The sequence below is a fragment of the Maylandia zebra genome, linkage group LG5 (assembly GCF_041146795.1).
Source record: "Maylandia zebra isolate NMK-2024a linkage group LG5, Mzebra_GT3a, whole genome shotgun sequence".
In the NCBI taxonomy this organism is placed as follows: domain Eukaryota; kingdom Metazoa; phylum Chordata; class Actinopteri; order Cichliformes; family Cichlidae; genus Maylandia; species Maylandia zebra.
The window spans coordinates 21158412-21178903 of NC_135171.1; the positions used below are offsets into that span (position 1 = coordinate 21158412).

General features: G+C 40.6%; 1 protein-coding gene across 2 annotated transcripts; it reads left to right on the forward strand.

Annotated features, from left to right (window-relative positions):
- Window positions 1-89: 89 nt before the first annotated feature.
- On the forward strand, window positions 90-12307 carry eefsec (eukaryotic elongation factor, selenocysteine-tRNA-specific). 2 transcript variants are annotated; one of them, XM_076883993.1, is made up of 8 exons: window positions 90-325; window positions 413-645; window positions 2821-3028; window positions 3342-3438; window positions 4672-4836; window positions 6048-6692; window positions 8124-8280; window positions 11512-12307. In XM_076883993.1, the coding sequence occupies exons 3-8, from the start codon at window positions 2841-2843 to the stop codon at window positions 11691-11693; spliced, it is 1434 nt and encodes a 477-aa protein (XP_076740108.1). In that variant the 5' UTR covers window positions 90-325; window positions 413-645; window positions 2821-2840; the 3' UTR covers window positions 11694-12307. The 2 variants fall into 2 exon arrangements, with proteins under 2 accessions (XP_076740108.1, XP_004544933.1); XM_004544876.3 differs by having other exon boundaries at window positions 90-645.
- The last annotated feature ends 8185 nt before the right edge of the window (window positions 12308-20492 follow it).

The following is a 20492-nucleotide window of genomic DNA, read 5'->3' on the forward strand; positions in this document are numbered from 1 at the left end:
CAAAATTAAGATGTGATTAAAGTGCTATTATGAGTGATCACTTTCCTTTTATGATTTTTGTCTGCTAATAAAAAACAGTTCCCCCTTAACATGTTGTCCCTGGGATAGAATACACTGACACTAGGGAAGACTTTCAACAGTTTCCTCGAAAGTTATGTCAGATTTATTACTAAACCACACGCTGTAAGCCACAAAGTATTCGTATATTTTGTTGCGGCTTTGCTAAATAAGCGCAGTCTGTGGCCATAAACTAGCCCCGCTTTTTGTCTGTTTTTGGAGCCGAGTTAAGCGTCTCTCCCAGAGTAGAGAAAAATACGCGCTCCAGGTAAGAGTTCAACAACATGTCCGAATCTTCTGACACCCGCACGAAAACGTTAAATTTCAACGTCGGCGTGCTCGGACATGTCGACAGCGGGAAGACGTCGCTCGCCAGGGCGCTGAGCAGCACCGCGTCCACTGCCGCCTTCGACAAGAACCCGCAGTCCCGCGAGAGAGGCATCACTCTGGACCTCGGCTTCTCCTCCTTCACTGTGGATCTTCCCGATCACCTGCGGGACAGCGTGGGGAAGCAGCCATATGACAGCCTCCAGTTTACCCTGGTGGATTGTCCGGGGCACGCTTCTCTCATTCGAACTATCATTGGAGGTGAGCTCTGATGTAGGAGGGTCACGATTTCCCATTTTAAATACAGGATTATCAAAAGAAATGACAACAACGATTTTATCGCGATATTTACAGAAAATGTAAATATGCAGTCAGTTAAATCTACTTTGTGTGTGTATGTGACTGCATGCTGTCTTCTTGGGCAATAAAATAACTTGCAGGAATCTGGGTACAAAAAGTTTGGATGTGAGACCACAGACATAAAATACCTTCATAAACCTCAATTTCACATAATTTCCTTATTGATGCATGCTCAATCATCCAGGTAAGTAAATCCCCAAAAGTTGATTCTGTTCATCTGGGCGTAGCGTTTTCAGAAGGAGAAACGTTTCAACACTCATCCAAGTGAGGCATTTTTTAAAAAACACCACGTCTCAGTGGCTGCACCTTGGTCCACCCCAAGGATCTGTCCCCTGACACAAACAGAGAAATATAGTGTAAGTGTTAAGTGCCAGGAGGATTGGCAGGATTTATACATCGGGGAAACCAAACAACCTCTGGCTAAGCGGATGGCACAACACAGAAGAGCCACTTCGTCAGGCCAGGACTCAGCAGTCTATTCACACCTACAGGCCAGTGGACACTCTTTCAGTGATGAGGATTTACACATCCTGGACAGGGAGGAATGCTGGTTTGAGCGTTTAGTCAAGGAGCCCCTTTACGTGAAAAGGGAAAGACCATCTCTGAATTGAGGAGGGGGCCTAAGGGTACATCTCTGCCATCTTACAATGCTGTAATTGTAGCCATTCCCCAACTCCCTGTAAATGGTACTCATGGTCATTGATCAATGGGCTTTGATCAGTGGTTGTTGTCATGAGAATTTGCATATTAATTGATCAAGGAACTGACCTCCCAGCCCATTGTTCCCTCAATGGTGCTAGTTTCAATCATTATACAAATGTACTATTTATAAGATTGGGGAAACCTGCAGTCAGCTGAGACTGAAGAATTCACTTGGATGAGTGATGAAATGTTTCTCCCACTGAAAACGCTATGTCCAGATGAACAGAAAAGGCATTTATGCAGGAAAAACATTCAGAATTCACAAATTCTTTTACACATATTTGACTGACTATGACTGACTCACTGGGAAATAGCCTTTGAAACAGAGTGGACTACAGGCAGTCACAACATCACCCAAGTTTATATATAACCATCAAATGAAAATTGGAAAAAGTAAGTGCTGGAACATCATAAGATTTAGTGCTGATCAGTCACGAATGAACAAGTTTGTACAAAACAAGTTTTAACAGTATGTCCATAAAAACATTAAAACATGTCTGGGATGCCTTCAGTAGCACAAACACTGACAGTGTTTGGTGTAAGGGTGTACATTATCAGACTAGTATGTTTGTATCAATCACAACAGATCATTCTTTCAGATCTTTGTGAGGGCTGCAGTCAACAGGCCTTAATAGGATAGTAACTACATCCTCGCTACATTTGAGCTTCAATTTGTTGTCCAGCAGAGGGCGCCCTCTCTTTTTCAGCACGCCTCAGTGGGTCTGTGTGTGTTTTGTTTTGTTTTTTTCAAAGCTTGTTTGAAAGTATGTTGAGTTTAAAGGTTGGAAGTATTTGGAGAAACAACTTTAGGATTTGCAGATGTTCAGAGCAAGAAGTCCTGTTTTCTTATTTACTGAACAATAAAAGGTTGTTTTAGAAGCCCATTAAACACTAAATGCATTTGCGTTGTGTGACCAGCACTGTAAAAGAAAAAAAAAATGCAAGAGCCATTTAGGTGGCACATGCTGTAGATTATGGAGGAGCAAAATTGTGTGTGGATTGGGGTCTATATTAAACTTCCCCTGTAGTCCCAAGTGGGGCGAGCACAGGAAAGAGAGATTGCCAAAATCAGGAAAAGAAAGAGGGAAAGGAAAGACAACCAAGTGAGCTGCGGCTCCAGTTTCAACCCTCTAGCCTTTTATTCTCTCTTTGCCTCTGTGCACCCCCTCCCTTTATTTCTCCTCTTTTTCTCCTGTTATTTTTGGGTGTCCGTGTCCATTCCTGTTTGCATTGCTGTTGTCGGCTACATAGCCTCTAAGCATTTGCATCTTTTTATAGAGCAGGAAAGCTGAAATGCCTTTAACACAAAGCACTGCATTGTTCCCCTTCAGCTCACTACTTTTCTTTGACCTCTGTGACATCTGCCTCCTCTAGGTGCCCAAATCATCGACCTGATGATGCTGGTGGTGGATGTGGTGAAAGGGGTGCAGACTCAGACTGCAGAGTGTCTGCTGATAGGGGAGCTCACCTGCCCTCGCATGGTTGTTGTCCTGAATAAGATTGACCTACTGCCACCCAACAAGAGACAAAGTGCCATTGAGAAAATGACCAAGAGACTCCACAAAACACTGGAAAGCACCAGGTCTGCAATTATATCTAAAATGATAATTGGGTTACACAGCTGCATAATGTAGAGCCACACATTAGTGGGGTTACGGGGATCCCAAGCACTTGCAGTAATCACAGGTCTAACCCTCATGTCAGCTCCCTCATTTATTACACTTCATATCTCTCCCTCTGTGTCCAGAGTTAGTCTGCTCAGCCTGCTTATATTTCAGTGATGCTTTAAAGAAAACAACCCCCCCCCCCCCCCCCCCCCCCCCCAAAAAAAAAAAACAAAAACGAAAACATTGAAGCATGACATGATTCCACCTTGTTGTTTTTCTGTCGGACAGATTTAAGGATTGTCCTGTGATTGCCGTAGCAGCAAAGCCAGGGGGTCCCGAGGCTCCTGACACAGAGGAGCCACAGGGAGTGCCACAGTTAATAGAGGTAAAAGAGACTGGTTCCACTCTGTTGTTACTAGTTAGTCAATAATAAATGAGTGATCAGTAATTTACTATGATTACTTAATTGATGTGCTTAAAAATGAGTTGGTCACAGCAAGTATTTCTTTAATCACACATTCTCAAAGTACCAAATTCAGTGAGTTAACATGCGTGAAACATTTTTAGATATTATTTAGAATGTGTCTGCTGAGTTTGGATTTATGTTGATAGGTTTTTGTTTTGTGCTGATTCATTCATTCAGTCAAGTGAGTGGAAGAGTAATACAATACAATATAACTTTATTTGTAGAGCACATTTAAAAACCAACACTTCACATAAAAGACAGAAAATAAGACAAATATTCTAAAAATTTAATATTATTAAATATGTAACATATAAAACATATTAAAAGCACAAAGCCAGAAAAGATATGCATAAAATGTAAGAGTAAATTTTACCTTTTATACATGGGAAGTAAAGCTTCCTGTGTCTCATTGAGCACAGTATATCATGAACTGTAGGGTTGAGTATCACATACTTGTGGGCCACATTAAGTGTCACCACTGGCTCACGGGATGTACATGAAAATTAAATAATCCACAAGGAGCCATAGCTAAATAAATTCTAACTAATGTAAATAAATGCTGTCAACACTTGTCTGTAGTTCTGCCATGAGATAAAAATGTGATGATAATGTTTTAGGCTATTCTTTTTTTTATGCGTATCTAAATTATAAATAGTTTTGAAGCCATTATTGTTAGTATTTTTTTATTTTCCTCATTGTTTTGAAGAGACAAACGTATGCAATAAGAGCAACATTTGACAGCTGGAAAAGAAGCTCAGTGCTCTCTGGTGGTCAAACTGTAATGGAAACATTACTTCAGGCACATCTGGAACGTGGAGTTTCTTTACTGCTCACTGATTTCGATAAACAATTGGTTGATTTTACTGGTCAAACTAAGTCAAGTGTTCAATAAAGCTAAATAAAACGTAACCTAAGGATGGTACTCTGGAGAGTTAATGTACATTTTCCTGGAGTGTGAAAAACTGCTGAGTCGGATCAACTCTGTCAACATAAGAGGCCGAGCTTCAAAAACAGGATTAATGAAGACAAGATATGGATCTCATTAATGCTTGTATGTGTCCGAAACCATAGACGTGACCTTCAGATATTTTTTCAAATCGATTAGAGTGTCTTTTTTGTATTTCATTTTGAATATGTGCTTTCTCCTTCTAGCTTTTGAAGAAACAGACATACCTACCAAAGAGAGACCCTGGAGGTGACCTCCTAATGGCTGTGGACCATTGTTTCTCTATCCGTGGTCAAGGAACAGTCATGACTGGGACCATCCTGCAGGGGTCACTGGCCATTAATGACACTGTAGAAATCCCAGTGCTAAAGGTGTGTTCCAAAAAAATGGGCACAAATTTGGAATTTCTGATATGTACAAGCACGAAACATTCCCGAGCAGTGGAAAAACATTCGAAGGAACCGCAGTTTCGGAAGTTCAGAAGTTGAGTTGGCTGTGGGCAGAAAAAGGGACGGCTTGCCGGCTGGGATCAGAGGATGTGTCAGTTTAGTACGAGGGAAGGATGGGGGGACTGGGGGTGGACTGGGAGCACAGGAGTTGGGTAATTTAGACCAGATGCAAACTATGAGCATGTCTCAGTGGTCTTGTGTGCAGTCATCATGGTCACCTCTTGGAGGCAGCATATAGCTAGATTGATAGCCACTTGTTAAGGAGCCTCAATCCAGCTTACGGGTGATTTTGTCTGTGTAATAGGCAACAAACACAACCATGAAATTCTCAGTGTCAAGCTAGGGATCGAGAGTGTGGTGTGACATATACGTATACATAGATGCTCATCTGGACACCTTTAAATCATCCATGTGTTCACCTGTTTTTGGAGATGCGTATTTGGTGTAACAAAACAAAGCTTGGCATCTATTTTTCAATCAGTGTCTTATTTATCTTCATATATATTCAAATATGATTTTTACTCTTCAGGTCCTTTTCTCAGAAATTAGTCATGTATAATATTTTACACTTTAATGGGACTTTTTAAATATCCAAGAAGTTTAATTATTTGTCTTTGCATTTATCAAAGCTAATATGCTGACAAATAGTTCTTATCTTTTAGAGATGAACAGTGCACTTTAAACTGTAACTTATACAAGCTTTTTGTTTACATGTGTGCATGTTTTATTGATAAAATTCCGTTAAAGGGCGTTTTTGTGTGTTTTAAATATCAGAGTACAGGAGAAAATGATAACTATTATAACTGATGTTTCATTTCTTTTTAATCTCTACATGTATTCTGGGTTTGTTTTTCAAATTTTACCTCTAAAATGAAAACATTGATAAAAATAAAAATGATAAAGGGAATATAAAACATTATTCTCTTTCAAAAGGAACCTATAGGAAGTTAAATTCTAAGCTGTAAACTTTACTGTAGAGCCCTAGTATGCTTTCTCCTTCTCAGTTTTGCAGTTGTAGCTTTGTATCTGTTACATCTCAGTCTCTTATTACGTTTACATGAGGAAACTTTATTGTTTGTATTTAAATGTGTTTTGAGCTGTGTTATTTATTTCTCTATGCTCTCTGACATCAGGTGACCAAGAAGATAAAGTCGGTGCAGATGTTTCGGAAGCCCGTGTCTGGGGCCATGCAGGGGGATCGGGTGGGTGTGTGCGTAACACAGTTTGACCCTAAACTGTTGGAGCGTGGTGTGGTGTGCACCCCTGAATCCCTGCGCACGCTCTTTGCAGCTGTCATCTCTGTAAGGAAGATAGGCTACTTCAAGGGCTCTCTGTCCACCCGTGCCAAGTTCCACATCACAGTGGGTCACGAGACAGTCATGGCAAAGGTGACCTTCTTTGGCCTGCCACCTGTGGGTGCCTCAGAGCCCCCTCCAGACTCTAAGCCGCCTCCATCAGAGCCCTGCTCACTGGAAACTCCGTTCACCTTCGACAGGGAGTACTTCTACCAGGATGAATATGTAACTGGTCAGGGAGAGGGGAGTTTGGGGCCTGACCCAGAGCAGTGGGCTCTATTGGAGTTTGAGCGGCCAGTCACGTGCCCTTTGCTCTGTCTAGTAATTGGCTCAAAGCTAGATACAGACATCCACGCCAATGCATGCCGGCTGGCTTTCCAGGGCCGTCTGCTGCAGGGGTTTGAAGATAAAAACTACGCTGAGACCGATCTACCTCGTCTGCGCATTTACAAAACCAAGCACAAGGAGGGACAGGTGGAGAGGGTGAGTGCACGCTCAGCAGTTTGTCTCTCATTTAAAATGATCAGTGTGGTGACCTTTCAGCCTTCTTTGGAGTCCGCTCCTTGCATCTCTGCCCGCTCTGTCACCTTGCGCTCCTTTTGCGTGCTCTGAATCTTTGGATGTTTCTCATTGCTGGTGGCACTGGAGCGTGTCGCAGACAGAGCCCCTATTGTATATTCATAAACAGACACGTACACACAAACAAGCATGCATATGCAGCTCTGGTGAGCAATATTTGAGGCATGGGATGGGTATGCATGCCTTAGCATGTGCTGTGACAGAGGTGTGCGTGGGTGGCCGCCTGACGCCACTAGTCCTGTCTAGCTGTCAGAGGCTGGCGCTGTTTGGACACACCTGAGTGGCACACGAATATCCACATCCACTGTGAACTAGCCTAACTCTCCCTTCTGTCTGCCTGGGCGTCTTTCGCTCTCATTCTCTTCCTCTCTGTCACATACTCTCGCCACCTTTATTTTCGTATTTGTGTGATTGCTTTTTCATTGTGTCCTGAATCCCGAGCCGCTCTCTCTGTGGTTTTCATCAAACATCTAACTGACTTAACTTGGATTTGTCATTTTTTCAGAAACTTAACAAGTTATATTTAAATTTTTGTTCACACTAAGTGTGATGTTGATAATAGCTGTTGTCATTCTGTGTGTTACATTCTGTGTGTGCAGCTTCTCTGCATGTTTCCCTCATAGAAAGGCAGATTCAGGTCAGGGTTCAAGTGTGTGAATTAGTTTCCTGCTTTAGCACCTCAGGCTGTTGACAGCTCCACTCGCTAACTCAGGAGCAGAACAGCATGTGCACGAGGTCAGATGGTGGTCGTGTGACGTTAACGTTGTCACTCGTGTGTCTCCCAGAATGCAGCAGTTATGCTTCAAACTTAAAGAATGTCCTTTTGGTAAAAGAACACATTAGTGGCATTGTTGAGATATGACGAACTCGAACAGCCACAATTCAGACGGTCTGTCAAACGACGTATACAGCAACTGTATTTTTTTTTTATCAGCTCATCAGTCACGCTTGCGATACATCAGGGTCAAATGTTCAAGAATGAATGAGGGTTAAGCAGAAGAGAAAGGAAGAGCTGGTGATGAGGGCGAGTTGGAGACAGAGCGGTGCCCTCACGTTATCAGATTAGCAGCGGGTTATATTGACTTAGTGATGGATGATAATCGAGAAATAAAAGCAAATATGCCATTAAGTGCACAACCATGGAAAAGAGAGTGCGAGACAGCCAGGCCGCGGGACTCGAAGAATGCAGCTGGACGGTGCAATTGATGAGGATGTGGGACAGATCAGCTCTTTGTGACGGAGGATTAAGTCACCACAAGATGAGCAATAAATGAATTATTAGATCATACGCTGCCTTGCACACTGTTTGCATCATTGTTGCTCTCTTGTGCCCAGGTAACCGATGATTACACTGTGATTGGCCGCAGCCTGTTCAAGAAGGAGACCAATCTCCAGCTCTTTGTGGGGTTAAAGGTCACCTTGTCCACAGGAGAAACTGGTGTCATTGAGGGTGGGTTTGGCCAGAGCGGGAAGTTCAAGATTCGCGTACAAGGTAAGGATTTAGTGAAACAACTACCCTGATGTTTTCTGCTGCACATAACAGTCTCTCCCTCTTCATCAGTGCTCACATCAGGAGCAAATTCTCTGTCTTTCCTTGAATTTTTGGGGCTCACCGGACAGTTTTCAGGATGTGGTAAAAGTGGTAGGCCTGACATCCCGAGCCACATTCCCAGGATTCCTCTGGGGATTGCACGTGTTCCGGGGGAAGCCTGATCAGTGTTTATTTTACCTTCTGTTGCTCAAAACCCACGACTCCACACCAGGAGGGAAGAGAAAACAAAAATATCTAGAAAGAGAGCCTCACCTACATCCTTTTTGCTGCCTTACTCCTGCATAATCAAAAGTCTTACATATACTGTCACGCACATCTTCAGGCAGGAACATAACATGAGACATTCAGGGGTATAAGACAGAGAATGATGGGTTATGATCTGTTTGAGCAGTTGTACTCCTAACCCTCAAGTGAATCCATCATATTTTGTATAAGAATACTTTTTTAATGGCTTTACATACAGATTCTTACCAACATCATTAAGTGAGGTGGTCTCCTTGGCAAAGCCAAAGTCTGTGAGCTTGAGGGGGGCACCGGGTCTCTTTCAGGAATACAGTAAGTTCTCTGGCTGCTGGGAGTATTCAGGAATCTAACAAAAAGATATGATTACAACATTAGTAACTAAATCACCCTCAGTTGAAAGAAAAATAAAGTAAATTTCTTATGAATAAGTATGATAAGCCAATGACAAATCGCTTGAGATCTCTGTGGGCGATGTTGATTGCGTGTAGAAATTGGATAGCCTCACCTGTGCTCTTCATGATGTTAGTAGCCTCTGAAGTGGTGAGACTGTCTGGTCTTAAAACAGATAATAAATGATTGGACTGAAAAGCTTGTCACCATCCATGCTAAAAATTCAATTTAAATTTGCCAGTTTGTTAATCAGTTCAAGTAAATCATTGCGATAAAAATTGCCACTAAAAACCTATTAGGAATCTACTAGGACCAGCCAGAGTCTCGAAAGGCACAGAAGGTAGGTTGCTATGGTTGCTTTCACGCTCTTTTAGTATAACTAAAAGAGAGATTAGCAGTTGATCATTTTAAACACAGGTCTAAACAGATCGTTAATGTGTTCAACAGCAAAGATGGAGGATGACAAACTCTCTTAATGCCCCCTTTATGGTTCAGAAACTTAACATCAGCATGCGGCATGTACAGACATACGTATGTAAAGTAATGAATCCTGGTTTTCAATATTTTTTATGCAATGAGGAGTTTCAGCATCCCAGTTCTACTAAATCTTTTCTCAGCTTTAGAAGGGATGTATTGTCCTCATATTCTCAAAAGCAACAATTTTCCTTGATCAAACAGATTTCCTCAACCACCTCTGGTTGCTCTTGTTGTTCTGGTTGCTCAGTTGTCAAACTGCATGTACTTCTGGATATCTCTGATTCTCACATGGTACACCACAAAATATTAAAGAGCAATGTTTAGAAGCTGAAAAATACAGTAAAGACAAAGCTTATAATGTTAAAAAAACCCACATATATTTCAAGGGCCATAAATAGAAACATGTTCCTTATCTAACTTCCTGTAGGAAAAAACCCCCTGAAAAAATGTAGATTCCAACAAATTCATGATAGGAAACATTTTATTTTTAAATGTAATAAGCTTATAACAGGAGGAAAAGACGAATATGTAGTTGTTTGGAGGTTAAAGCTGTTTGTATATGCTGGAAGTCTGAAGTAGTTTCTTTCTCACTCAGTGTAAAAAAAAACAAAACAAAACAAAACAAAGTATTGAAATGCTTTTACTCTAATACACAAGTTAACTTGTAAATATTATGAGCTCTCCTGCGGCCAGCACAGGTCTGTTTCTAATGTGTGTGCCTGCTTTTACACAGACTGCACCCACAGATTATTTCCTGTTCAAATCAGCTGTTCATACCTGCATTATTCATAGGGCTGCAACTAATGATTATTTTTATCATTCAGCTGAGCATATAGTCTAAGATAATATTCCTATAATTGTGTGTTATGTTAGAAATAGGTAAGAGGCCTATCCACAGATTTCTTGTACAGAGTAGAAGTAGTAGTGACCGGAGTATTACTGATTGTTACTACTTTTCTAAATATACCGACACAAAACTGTCAGTATATTTGCCACTGCACATGTTCTCCAAGCATGTGTACTTTACCACTGAAAAGCCCAAAAGAACTGTGTAATACATTAGGTTGCTGTCGTTGTATTGATTCAGTCACTTCGTATCTCCACAGAAAACAAAGTGATCTTCACACCAAAGACAGTTTTTATCCGTATTTTATGCTTTTTGCTTATTAACTTTGAACCACATCTGACAAATATTTTTTAAGTAAAAATCGTCATGCTTTGAGAGACGCTTTAAGTTTGTGTAGTACCTGTAAAGTTTAATTTTGCTGTGTGTGGAAAATGCCAAGACATTGGCAGCATTTGTGGGCAGAAACCAAAATAGCAATCCTCATGTGTCACTTGAACCCAAGTGATAGGGTGTGGGAGGGCGTGTTTTGTGGTGGCGAACGGGGCATTTTCAGCTGATCAAAGATAACAAGAAGAAATTTCTGGCTGCGCTGCAACCATAACAACCCTCACGCTGGCATAACGATAACAAGAAGAATGCTGGCGCCGCTGTACGTGAGGTCAGACAGCCAGCGTGTAAAGCAGTGAACTGAGACCATTTTTTACCTTCCGTGTGCAAGGCAGCAAGCAAACACGCATTCAGTTTGTTCCCTCGAAAAGACATACAGACAGACGACAAGATATGATAGAGAAGGACTTGCATTGCACGCCTAACTGGCATCGAACAATAAACTGAGCATTCGCATGGGTTGGTATGGCTTAGAATAAGGCCAATATGAGAGGAAAGTGATGACTGAGAAGCTAACAGATAGATGCGACACAATGTGGAACTGTGTAGATTATAACTAGGAGCAACTGCGACCTGGTTTTTCTACATACTGTCGTCAGTTACATCAGGAGCACGAAGGCATCAGTTGTTTTTGAGGTCAGCACATTGTTACAACATCAACTGCACACATAACTGAAAAGATCCATATCATGTATCACATATGCCATCACAACTACTGTTCATACTGTCGGACAGTATACAGTAACGATCTTAACGTTTTCTGTGTTTCCATCAATGCAGTTTTTAATACAGTTTGAGTTGACCTTGATGTTGATGTTTTTCTTTAGAGGGTCTTCGACCAGAAACCAAGCAGCTGTTTTCCTCCGCCTCTAAGAAGAAAGGGAAGAGTGGGAGCAAAGGTGCAACTGCAAATGAAGAGGAGCCCAGAACAGATTTTCAGCCTGTTAGCATTCACTTGCATTTCAAGCGATATGTCTTTGATCCCCATAAAAAGATGGTTCAGTCTTGACCTCTGCTGCGCACACTTATAGACAGACACCATTGGTGACAGAGAGTAAGATAGAGAAGTTGTTTGAGAAGTCTTGGCACAAAGAGAGGTGACTGCCAGGCTGTGTTAACTCTCATTGCCTTTCTTTTTTTCTGGAGATGGAGACAGTCTGCTGAAATGCAATGATTGTGGGACGCTAAACGCATGCAAAGCAGTGATTGTTTTATCTCAGTTTAACGAGCTGGATCTAATCCTGTTTGCTCCATCAGAAGGGTGAAAGCTGCTCAACAGATCTCAATACGTTTGATTTATCTTTGAAAGAAATCAAGGCTTTTGTTCTTCTTTATTGATAAAAACAGAATTGATTCAATCATTCTGACTAGAAACTAACTTTTGTCTTTGCTGTTTATGTGTGTGTGTTTAGTTTTTTTATTTTAAATTTCATCTGAGAACTTGTTGGCATAAAGACTTTAGCACTGTAGAAATACTAAACTCACGTTCACTCAGGTCTTCTTTGCTCAGTGACTGGGTTTGGCTGCATCTTTAACTAATCGGTGATCATTGGCAGTTTGTATGATATTTGATTTCTGTTCAATATTGATGATCTCAGAGAATTAAAACAAAACTCCTGTGAAGACTGGTTTTTTTTTTCGGGAGGGGGGGGGGGGGAGTATTTATGCATAAAGTAGTACACTGGGGGTTCAATACGAGCCCTACTGTACTGTTTATATACTGATAATGCTCCAGCAGAGTGTAAGTTACAGAAATGACATTAGTTTTGCTAAATTTATAGTCAATAAAATATATAATGCACACTATATGTCGTCAAATAATAATGCAAGCAATCAGAATTGCTGTTTGAGTTGAAAAGAAGGAAGTCTTGTGCATTCTGACTCTCCAGACACAAGAAGAAAAATGGTTTGCACATGATTTAGTCTCCCTTCTTTAAACCCTAAAAAAAGGGACATCAGTGTTGCTGCTAATCAGCAGTTATCGAGAAGTTGCTGTTCAGCCACGGTCACGTCTCTGTGCCTGAGTATGCGTGTATGTACGTGTCCATCCTGTCAGTGTTATTGGGCGGGGCTGTGAGAATGCAGGACGCTCGATATGTAGCGGATGATGTCAGCAAACTGTTCCTGTGAACAGCGACTCTATCTCAGCAGGAATCTGTGGAAATTGGAGAGAGAGGGGGCGGGGGGGGGGGGGGGGGTAAGGAGGGAGGAGGAGCAGCAGGAGCAAGAGGGGACACTGGAAGGATTGTTCCTCTGAGTGACAGTCCTTTTAGTCTTATCTCCTCTCGTTCCTCTTATAGAAAACCAGACAGAAAAAAAAAATCTGTCGCTTTTTACTCCTGGTCTCTCCAATTTCTCTTTCTTGCTCCACCTCCCCCTCTTTCATTCTGGTTTTTATAGAACCCCCCTCCCCTTTTTCTCTATTACTGGCTTCGTTATGAGGCTGTCATGGAAATTAGCTTTTTGGTTCCTAAATATTTCCCCAGTGTTACAATTAAACCGGCATACCATGACAGCGCACATATTTGCGTCATTGCCCAAGTTTAAGATCTTAAACGTAACAAAACAATAGTGTGCATGTTTGGTTTGTTTCCATATGTCATAATCTCCATTACTATAAGAATGTCCTTAAACAACAAAAGCATTAAAATCAAAACATGGTGGATAAAAGATAATAGATCGTGATTACCTTGATAAAGATCTTGTGTTTCATTAATACAGATGTGATAGCGAGCACACTGAACACCCCCCCCCCCCCCCCCCTTTTTTTTTTAAACATGCATGCTAATCCTGTTGTGCATGGATGAGACAGAGGGGTTACACTTATTCCTGCAACATTGTGGCCTACATGTCCTCATATTCTCTTTTCCCACACATCCTGTAATGTGCTCTCTTTAAACACCCCCCCCTCCCCCCTCCCCCCTTTCTGTTTTCCTCCAAAGAGATGAAATACAGCAATGACCATTTTCCCTTCAACACCCCTTTCCTTTTTACTGGTGACCTCCAGGTCAGACAGGAGTCGAGGGTCAACGTCTGAGCGTCTGATTGTTTATAGATGGAAAACATTCGCTGATGAGCGCTGATAACAAGCTGGGTAGGAGAAAGAAAAGAAGGAAGAGTAGATTATTGGCAAGGCAGAGGAGGAGGGCCGCAGAGAAGCATTTCAAGACAAGAGGAGCTTGAAAAGACTAATTAGCAACTATTTGATTGGTAAACGGCTGTATCATCAATTAACAATTAATCCAGGGAGGCTAGGGTAAATTACTAATTCTTCTGCATTGTTTTATATCTTATTTTCCTTGCAAGCAATTACAGATATTCTTTGTGTTTGTTTTTTTTTACATTTGTATTTTATTTATTTATTTTTACCATACAAATGAGTCTAAAATAGCTTTTTAAAGAATCTTTGCCATCAGACAGCTGCACCGTACTAATGAGACACAGACGGATAGAATCACCCTCGGCCTCATCACTCCTCTGAACCGTCACATGCAAATATAATTAGCTATGATTAAAATGAGCGGCGTTTAATTAATACCTCCGCGGCCTCTTTCTGTCGACTTTTCCATTTCCTGCGCCGCTTATCTCAGATCCTCCCATCAGCTGTGTAAGTCTTTCTAGGTGTTTTGTTCTTGACACGCGCTTTTGTAAAATATGGATGTGATCAGAGAAGAACATTAAACCTATATAAAGTCACAAGGTTTATTTCACTTCCAAAACAGTTTGAAGCACGTCTGCAGTAACCAGATGAGCACAATGTGAAAATGCAATTCCAAGTCATTTTTAAAATGTTTCTGACTTCAACAATGCCAAAGTCAGAACCACAAATATGCACACCTGACTATCTGACTTTATTTGATGTTCATGTACTCTTGCACAAGTGTTAATTTAACATGACTGAAATTCACTTAAATTACCAAAATGGTTGTGGCCACTTAATCTCACTTAATCTTTAGTTGTGGTTATGGAGGGTCTTCAATTTATGGGCAAAAGAGATATTTAAATGATGCAAACTGTGGAAATATAATAATGGCTTATTTATTTATTTACTTTTAGCACATGTGATATATTGAATGCTATTTCAATAAATAAAAAGTAAAAATGTAAGGGTTAGAAGCCAGAAACAGTAAGTGCTAGGATTTGGGACACTCTGCAAAAAAGAACTTTTGGGATGTGTCCACTTAGAAAAGGAACATTTTTTATTTGTCGGAAAAAATTCCAGAACTCAAAAAACAACAAAACAAACATAAAACTAATACTAATACAGATAAATTATATATAATATAATAATAATTATAATAATACAGATAAAACGTAAATATTCCCTGAAGACTCCCTTCTTTAGATATGAGGAGCAGCAGGCACCAGCAGTGGTGAGTGCAGACTGCCTCTTTCATTTCAGTCATAAATCTGCTGGCGCTGTGAGCTGCTGCTCAAGAGTTATTTTCAATTTTCATAAAAGTTGGGCATCCCTGTTTTGTTTGTTTTTTTCACTTTTCCTCTTTCGCGTCTGTTTTATTCATTTTAGTATTATTAGTCTCAGGAGTCAAGGGGAGGTAAAATACAGACTTCTGCATATGTGTTATCATAATATAAAGAAAGAAAGAAAGAAAAGCTTTTAAAACCACCATTGTTTTCCCATCATCACTGAGTTGTTTGCATATCTCTTCCTCTCTCATTTACACAGACAGAAAAAACATGCAAATTAGTGCTGGCACCTCAATAAAGCAATCTATTGATGTACTGTTTCCACACCCTGGCGTACACACATGCACACACAGTCTGTTTTTACCGCTGCTGTCATCGTCTCATCTCCTTCCTCATCTCACCTCAGGATGAGGGGACGGTCAGTGAAAGGCAGAGGCTGATGGCTGAAGAATAACAGTCGATCATTATAGCTGAGCTCAGCAGAGTCCAGCAGTCCAAGTCAGAGGCCATCTGAAGCATCACCTTGGTAAAAAAAAAAACCAAAGAACCTTTCTGTGTGTCAGTAGATGTCAATGCACCTTCACACATACAGTGGAATGAGAGGAGACAAATATACACAAACACCTGCAGCTTTGATTGAGATTACTGTGAAGAGCAGTGGCAGTGTCTTTAGCTCTGTTTATTTATTTTTGTTAGCGTAGCATGGATGCATAGAATTATTGCTAGACTAATGAATTGCCCTATCCAGTACAATGGCCAGTATTAGGTTAATGATAATGCATGCATGTAAATAAGGGTCATGTAACAAGAAATTCAGAAACGCCTCAGGTAATTTTTAAGCAGTTAACAAACAGCATTGTCATTATGTAGTTTATTAATTAAGGATTTCTGTAAAGTTTATGTTTGGAAACATTAAGTGTGATGTGATTCCTGCTCCAAAAACGCTAAATCTGATTTGAAATACTGCTATCCCTTTCAGTGTTGTTGCATTTTCTTTTTCTTATCCAATTCAATCAATTCAGTGAGAGGCAGGGTGTACATCTTGGACAGGTTGCCAATCTTCCACAATGCTAACACAGAGAGACAGACAAACATTCAGGCTCACATTCACACGCATGCTCAGTTTAGAATCACCAATTAACCTAAAATGCATGACTTTGGTCTGTGGATGGAAGCCAGAGTAACAAGAGAGAACCCACACAGACACAGGGAGAATATGCAAGCTCCACACAGAAAGGCCCTAGACTGGCTTCAAAGTGGTAACCACCACAGCACCTTCCTGTGGGCTGTTATTTTATGATGTATATCTAGAAGTCCACTGCTGACGAGCTGCCAAGTGCTGGAGCTCTTCCACTGTGTCAAAAAGGGAGACCATTCAACTTTAAATGTGACTTTATGGGTAACAACGTCAAAAGAACCAAACATGAACAAGAGGGTGGCAAAATGGCACATGCCACAATTTAAGTTGCTAAATTTCCTCTCTTACTGATCCTGCTGGTCACACCTCTGACCTGATCCACCAACTCATAAGTTCTTCAATTAAAAATAGCAGTTCGGTAAATTAGATTTTTCTGGGCACCTCACGCGTTTGGCTGATTGATCTTTGTAAACAAAAATCTAAAGGTTGTCTGGAAAAATGACATTTGTAACAATATTATTACAATTTCTTTTATTTCATAAATATCACTGATCATACATTTCTCTCTTAACCCTCCGTTTTTAAAAATGTATTCTAACATAAAACATATAATTGTCATCAGTGATGCCGTTAGCTCTGTTTACAGCTTTAGCTATCACAACTATTGGCAGGATTTTACTTTGAGATCCTGTGTAGGTTTCCAGTAATTATGTTAAAGCAACATAGTAATGAATCTGAAGGAAAAGCCTGAAGCTGTTCCCATTCTAGCATTCTGTTACTGCCGAGGGGACTTTGGTCTGCAGGGAGGAGGGTTTAAAACTCGGGGTCTAGCAGTAAAATTGCTGCTGGTGGGGTCATGTGATGCGCAGGGTCATGTGAAAAGTCACTTGCACTCTGCATAACCTTGTAAAAAACGTAAAAGACATGTCAGCTATTCTTGGATCTTCATGCTTGTTTTACAATTGAATGAAATGTCTTCAGGGAAGTTTAGGGGAGTCCATCTGGCCTGATGTAACTCAGAGGTAGATGTTATGCTTCGATTAGTCACCAAACATGATAGTCCCAAGCAGAAGAAGCCAGTCCTAACTCATTCCTCATGTGTCACGCAATTTATGTTTGTTTCAGAAATCACTGAGCCTAAAATATCTTGAACTAATTTATTCATTAGTGAATGGCAAACAGCATCTTGTTCATGTTCAGGGATCTAAAATCAAAGTATCTGGTAAGCAAATAAATACATTTGCATATATGGAACAACATAAAGTACTGTGCAAGAGTCTTGAGTCATGTCTAATGTCTTCACATTTGCTAGGAAAATGCAAAGCAGATGCAGAAACGTGCAGACATGGAAATAAAGTATATGAGGCAAAAATACGTTTGTACAGTTTTAACCTGCTGGAACATCAGTATCTGGTCATCTTCATTTTTCAACACGCACTGAACTCTCAGGCAAGATCTTGTAATTTCTTTAAGTGGTCTTCAGGAAAAGTTCTTCAGGCTTCTTGAAGGACATTCAAAGCTCTTCTTTGTATGTTTCTTCCTTTTGTCCTGTTTCCTGTTGAGATGATCCCACGTTGCTTCAATAATATTGAGGTCCGGGCTCTAGGGAGGCCAATTCATGACTGATAGTGCTGCATTATGTTTCTTTTTCTATACTGGTATGCTTTTAATATTGGTAGTGGTTGGGAACATTGTCATGCTGATCATTGATTAACTGTGAAAAGATCTCCAACACCACCAGCTGAAATGCAGCTCAAAACCATGACAGACCCTCCACCATGTTTTGCAGATGATTGTCGACACTCACTGTTGTACCTCTCCTGACATCCTCCATACATATTGATGATAATTTGGCAAAAGTTTCAAATTTGGATTCACCACTCCAGCACATCTGTTGCCACTGATTTTCAGCTCAGTTTTTGAGTAATGTAGCATACCTCAGCCTTTTCTCTCTGTCTGCCATATTTAAAAATGGCTTTTTGACAGCTACCCTTCGACTGACACTAATTCTGATGAGGCTTTGGCAAAGAGTGGATGGCTAAAAAAAAGAAACTGAAAAAGAAAACCCTCATAGCTGCCTGTTAGCTAGGAACGTCTTCTTCTTCTGTTTTTTGATGAGTACAGTCTCTGGCTTCATGTGAAAATTATTTTTGATTTGTTATACTTTGTAGCAGCTTTAATTACTCTTTAAAAAATCTTTATTGAGAGAAAGTGTTCCAACAACAGCAGCGGGGAGAGTTGTACTGGACTGCTGTACTTGCTACTGTGGATAAAGCAAATATAAAATGTTTTTATATTTAAATTGTCCATTTGAATGCATTTGAATTTGACTTTTGCTGCACTGTCATTATGTGGGATTTGGAGGCAATGGAAAACCAGTAGCACACTTAAGAACCTCAGGATCTAAATTTGAGGAAACCACAAATCATTATTTAACTGCCAGTGAAAAGCTGTTTACAGATTTAGTGGTTCGTCATAGAGTAATACATTAACATTACTTTAAACCCACAAAAAAAAAAAAACCTCTAAAAGACTTTCTTTCTTGGGCAAACACAAAGTTATCAGATTAAATAATATTTATTGTGCTTTTCGGCCTACACTGTGTGTACTATAATGGACCAGTTTGTATATAGACTTAATCCAGGACTGACTCTGGGGTTCTGATGGGCTAGAGGGTTTTGTATCTTCGGGGGGACCCAGACATGGCTCTGGTTCTGTCTGGGACCCATCTGAAAGTACACTGTCAGGCTGGCCCAAACACTGGCTGATGGGGCTTTTAGAAGAGCAGAGTGAGTGACAGAAGTTTAGAGGAGATCTGACACTGCAGCCTGTGGTGCTGCTGTTTATGTATGTATGCTAGCCCTCCAAAACCAGTGTTTATGAAAACAGTGGCTCTCTGCCCATCAGATACAAGCTCGATGCCTGGGACAGGGTCGGCTCCTCCGAGAGCACAGAAAAGACAGAAAGACAGAAAAAGATAGAAATGTTCAAGAAGACAAGAAAACTGGACAGTAACACAAATGGAAAATATAAAAACCAGACAGGGGGGTTCATTTAATGCAAATGTGGTCAGAAATGACTCCCCAATGCTCTCATTGTCTGTCTTTATTACGTCCTCTGTCAGTTTCTCTCATTCCCTCTCGTTCCAAATGTTTTTGCTAAACTCTAGAAAAAGTACTTTGCCTTTCTCACTAATCCTCTCCTGCCTTTAATTTGATTTCTTCCCTCTGTTATGCCCCTTCGGTTGTCTTCCTCCTTAATTAGCTCATATCCCTCTGGTTTGCCAGATTGGGGTCGTTAACGTGCACACGGCACAGCCCCAAATCAAACACATACAGCCCTCCCGCTCCCGAGCATCACATGCACAAACTTTTTTTTGCTTCTTCATCTTCTTTCAAGGAGAAATAATATCATTACATCCTGTTTTTTTGGTGCTTTCCTCCAGCTGTTGCAGTTACCTGTTGTTTTCTGTTATGATGCGGTCAGGAGACGTGTCGTTTATTCAGGATCATTTGAACTGACCTTCACTCTTATTTTGTTTTACAGATGATATTCTATACAACCACTTTACTCAAAACACATTTCTTTATCCACTGTTGTTGCTTTGCAGCTATAGTATCCTCCAGTATGTATGATTTGTGCAGCTGCACACTCACACGCTGGCTCTCTAAGTTTATTTCACTCATCCTTGATCATTTTTGTGTTATCAAAGGAAAGCCGAGAGAAAACTTCCTCTCAAAGTTCACATTTCAAATATTTTAATTGTTTTATGCAGCTTTCATTTATTTTTCTAATAATCCCCCAAGGCAGCTGGAAGACTGTTTACTGTCTTTGATTTGCAGTACTGTAGCTTTCACTCCAAGCGTTAATTAACCTTCAAATGGAGAATTTATTGTAGGCACACGTGTGTGTATGTGTGTGCATACTCAGGGAACACACACTCACACACCATCATAAAATCAACAATGGAAGAGACTTTTTTCTGCCTTTCATCTGAGATCTGTCTCCATGCTTCTCTCTCTCTCACACTCTCTCTCTCTCTCACACACACACACACACACACACACACACACGCACACACACGAACCAGACAACGTGCAAGTCGACATTTATTCACTCTCTTTCTCCTCCTCGTTCCTTTGTGCTCCAAAGTCTAACTCACATCTCAGCTTCCAGATTCTTTGAACTTCTGTCAGCATTAAAATAACATTACAGGTTCAAAGACAACAGATATCTGTTTTC